This window comes from Chanodichthys erythropterus, chromosome 5, assembly GCF_024489055.1.
Source record: "Chanodichthys erythropterus isolate Z2021 chromosome 5, ASM2448905v1, whole genome shotgun sequence".
NCBI lineage: Eukaryota > Metazoa > Chordata > Actinopteri > Cypriniformes > Xenocyprididae > Chanodichthys > Chanodichthys erythropterus.
Genome location: NC_090225.1, coordinates 526,325 through 530,171, shown reverse-complemented (window position 1 = coordinate 530,171; position 3,847 = coordinate 526,325). Strand labels below are relative to the sequence as shown.

Genomic DNA, 3,847 nt, shown 5'->3' with positions numbered 1-3,847 from the left:
AAAGCTTGTAAAATCTCATCATTTATAGTAAATTCTAACATTTATTCATGTCATTCCAAACTTTTATGATTGCGTTCTTCTGTGGAACACAAGAAAATGAAAAATGACCTTATTGACTTCGACAAAATACTTATAAAACTTGCTGCATTCAAATTTTAGGTACAATCAACTTGTTTAAGTCAATTCAACTTAAATTACGTTAAACTGACTTAATAATACAAAAAAAGTTGAATCTTGTATAACTTCTTGACAATTGCTTAACTTATTTTGATAAGGCAATGTAAAAACATCAGTCCGATATCAATATAACATGTTCTTTGTGAAGATGTTTGATATTAAAATAAATATTTAATTTCAGAAAAACAAGCAAACACAAGGGGGGTCAAACATTTATTTGGCCTAATCGTACAACATCTTATTAACACCTGGAAATGTTAGCAAAATAAAGAGTCAGAAAATGTATGTACAGAGACTTAACAGAACAAAAATATATATTTGATAAAAGCAGTGGTTTAATTCCCCTTTGTCGTAAACTTTGAAATGTGTAGCTAGATCTGATTAAAACTGTAAAACATCATTAAAAACAGACTAAAAGACTAAAACCTATTCACTCGCCCAGATCTTCTGACACCCTACAGTTTTCAGGGCTAAAAATTGGAATGTAGAGCTATTTAAACACTTCTTAAAAAGATTTTTTTTTGTTTGTTTTTTTTTGTATTGTATAGTTTTCACATCGTCCTTCAACCAACTCCTAAAAGGACAATTTGTCATTTCACTCATCAGCCCTGAAAAATCAAGGATCGGATGAAGTTTAAAAGAGAAAAATGACTGAAAAGTTTGTGAACAGGGAGCCACGCTCTTCCATCCGCCGCTCTTCCTCTGAGGCGGAAAATCCATCAGTCATTCCAATCCGTACACAGAGCATTCCCGATTCCCGACAACGCTCTTGACGCGCGACACGGGTCAGACTGTTATCAGCAAAGGTGGTGAAAGAACTCAGATTCTCTGTAGTATTGCTGTAACTTTAAGATTGTGGCTCAAGTCTCATATATTTATATATATTTATATATATATTTATATATTTCAATCTCAAAAAGAAAAAAAAAGGATAAAGATAAACAGTCTAGGTTGCCACAGAGAGGTGAGGTCACTCTGTAGCCGGCTCCGGGTCCGAAGCTGTGGTGGGCGTGGTCTCTTCAGCAGGGGCGGGGGTCTCGGGGGTCTCAGATTTTGTGGTCTCCTCTGTGGGTGTGGCTTCTGTTTCCTGGGCGGGCTCTTCTGCTTTAGGCTCCTCGTCTGCTTTAGGCTCCGCCTCTGCTTGCGGCTCCGCCTCTGTCTTTGGCTCCGCCTCCGCCTCAGGTGCCGTTGTCTCACTGGTCTCTGCCGCAGCCGGCTCCTCCTCTTTGGTTTCCGTAGCCACCTGGCCGTCCTCCTCGGGTTTGCCTTCGCCGGTGGGCGTGGCCGCGGTCTCCGCTGCCTCTTCGCTTCCCTTCTTGTTCTTCTTCAGGGAAATGCCCTTAAATTTGAAGGAGTTCTTCAGTGAGAATTTCTTCTTCTTCTTGGTTTCCTTTGCAGGTTCACCGTCGGATTTGGTGGCGTCTCCCTCCGTGGCAGGAGCGGCTTCGATGCCATCTCCCGCCTCCGTCTTGGCCACCTCCTCCTCCTTGGCAACCTCTGCGGTTCCATTTCCGTCTGCTGCCACGGCTTCTCCATCTGGCTTGGTGGATACGTCACCGTTGGTTTTCACGTGGCCATTTTCCTGAAGAGAAAAACAGAAAGAGGGTAGATAAGCCAAATGCATTTTGGTGCACACAAAGATATATATATGTGTGTGTGTGTGTATATATATATATATATATAATATAATAAAATAATATATATTTATTTATATATATATATATATATATATATATATATATATATATATTCATACATGCATACATACACACATGCATATGTATATATATGTACATGGTTAAAAACACTTCAATGTTATGTAGAATTAAACCTTGCAATACAACAGTATCAGAAGAATATAGCCTACATAAACCCCTAAAATAGCTAAAATATATATTAATTACTGCATGTTCGAGAATACCTATACATTAGTATGTTTTTCAGGCAGAAAAGAATGTGAGGACTGCTGTATATAATTACATTATAGACTGAAGCAACACCCAGTTAAACCCAAAAGCAGAAGTACATCATGTAATTACACACTGTGTGCGCTAGAGGCAGTGTTGTTCCACTAAATATAACCCACAGCTTAGAAAACCAGCCACTGCCAGATAGAACAAAGAAAAGGGAGACAGCAATCTAAGAGACAGTCTGGCTCTAAAACACCTCTTTTTTCTTGCATTTACTAGAAATTGGACAACTTTAGCCATTCGGGTGATGTATCGACCGAGCTCTACAGCCCTGAGATACGCTCACTGACTCGCTGCAAGTATTGGGGTCTTTAAATTGCATGCATAAAAAATAATGTATGGAGTTAATAAATAAAGAAAATAGCTCTCTCATTACATATGGAGGGGGAAGTGTGCATATGCATTAAGGGGGATGGGTAGATTGATTATTAATGAAGGAGCAGAGGAATGGTCCATGCATTCACACACACATGCATTGCATTGTTTGCAGATCAGCAGAAGCGCTCCGCATCATTTGCATGCAGCTCTGCAACCTTTTGTTCTCAATTGGGGTTACTGCCAGTTTCAGCGCCATCACACGAGCACAGAGTCTCTAACTAAACCAAATAAAATGGGTTCAGAAAACACATTTCTTAAAAACAATTTAAAGAGAGCGAGTTTTTAATACAGATTTTCCACCCTAAATTCACAAAATTAGAAAATCTTCCTTCAGAACTGAGATCATTGTTGTCGGATTATCAAAAAATGTAGTACAAATTCCAATATTAAATTGTTAAAAACAAATTGTTGGATCATAAACGGAGAAAAAAATCATATTGATAAGATGCCACGGTCATAAAAGTGTTTGTGATAGATCCTCACCTGACCATTGGCTTTATCAGCCGCGGCTTTTCCGTCCACTGTAGCTTCACCTTTAGTCAACTGAGCACCCATCCTCCTTTGTGTCTTCTCCAAAGAGTTAAAAATGAAAATAAAGGCAGAAAAACCCTAGAGGTCCTTAAATTCGAACCCACACAGTCGAGACGGCGAGCGAGCGCTTAGATTCCTCGTGTGTTTTTAATCTGCTGTGCTCAGCAGACAGAAATAAAGGCTGGTTTTCTGGTAGTAAATCCACACGGCTCTGCGGGGAGAGCAAACTGAGTTTCACAGCTACAAGTGTGAGTATTTGTCTGCGTGACTCCACCCAGCAGCTACGCCGCCCAATCTGCACCAGAGGGCTGGAGCTTCATCTGCCCCATTCAACACACACACTCCTGTAGATCACTGCATCTGCAGCTCTGCACCGCTGGATGGGTGCACTGCTATCAGTAGGGGCTTTTGAGGGGATTTTATGATTATTTGAGCAGGAATCTTTCACATCCTCATCATATGTCTCATGGCTGTTCAAATGTAATGAAATACAAAACACTTTTAAAAGGTGAATTTCATTACTTTGATTTAAGCAGATGTTATGTTTGTCATGTCTCTGAGTGCTGCATTTCACTCTAAAAAAATTTGGGTTATTTCTTCTACCCAAATCCTGGGTTGAGCCGTTTGGGTCTTTTTTTTTTTTTTTTTAACCCAGTGTTTGAGTAGTTTTTGTGTTACTCAGATCCTGGGTCAGACGTAACAACCCAGTGTTTGAGTAGTTTTTGTGTTACACAGATCCTGGGTCAGACGTAACAACCCAGTGTTTGAGTAGTTTTTGTGTTACTCAGATC

The 3,847-nt window shown here is 39.8% G+C and overlaps 1 protein-coding gene across 1 annotated transcript; it reads right to left on the bottom strand.

The window, feature by feature from the left end:
* Positions 1–381: 381 nt before the first annotated feature.
* Positions 382–3,291, bottom strand: marcksl1a (MARCKS-like 1a). Its single transcript, XM_067385049.1, has 2 exons — positions 3,009–3,291; positions 382–1,759 (listed from the first exon to the last, which is right to left on the bottom strand). Exons 1-2 carry the CDS (start codon positions 3,078–3,080, stop codon positions 1,148–1,150), a joined length of 684 nt encoding a protein of 227 aa, XP_067241150.1. The 5' UTR covers positions 3,081–3,291; the 3' UTR covers positions 382–1,147.
* Positions 3,292–3,847: the final 556 nt, after the last annotated feature.

Excerpts from the sequence above, each read along its gene's own strand:
- marcksl1a (XM_067385049.1), bottom strand. The coding sequence starts at position 3,080 with ATGGGTGCTCAGTTGACTAAAGGTGAAGCTACAGTGGACGGAAAAGCC. Across the intron at positions 1,760-3,008 it reads CTGATAAAGCCAATGGTCAG|GAAAATGGCCACGTGAAAAC; the intron begins GTGAGGATCTAT and ends TTTTCTCTTCAG.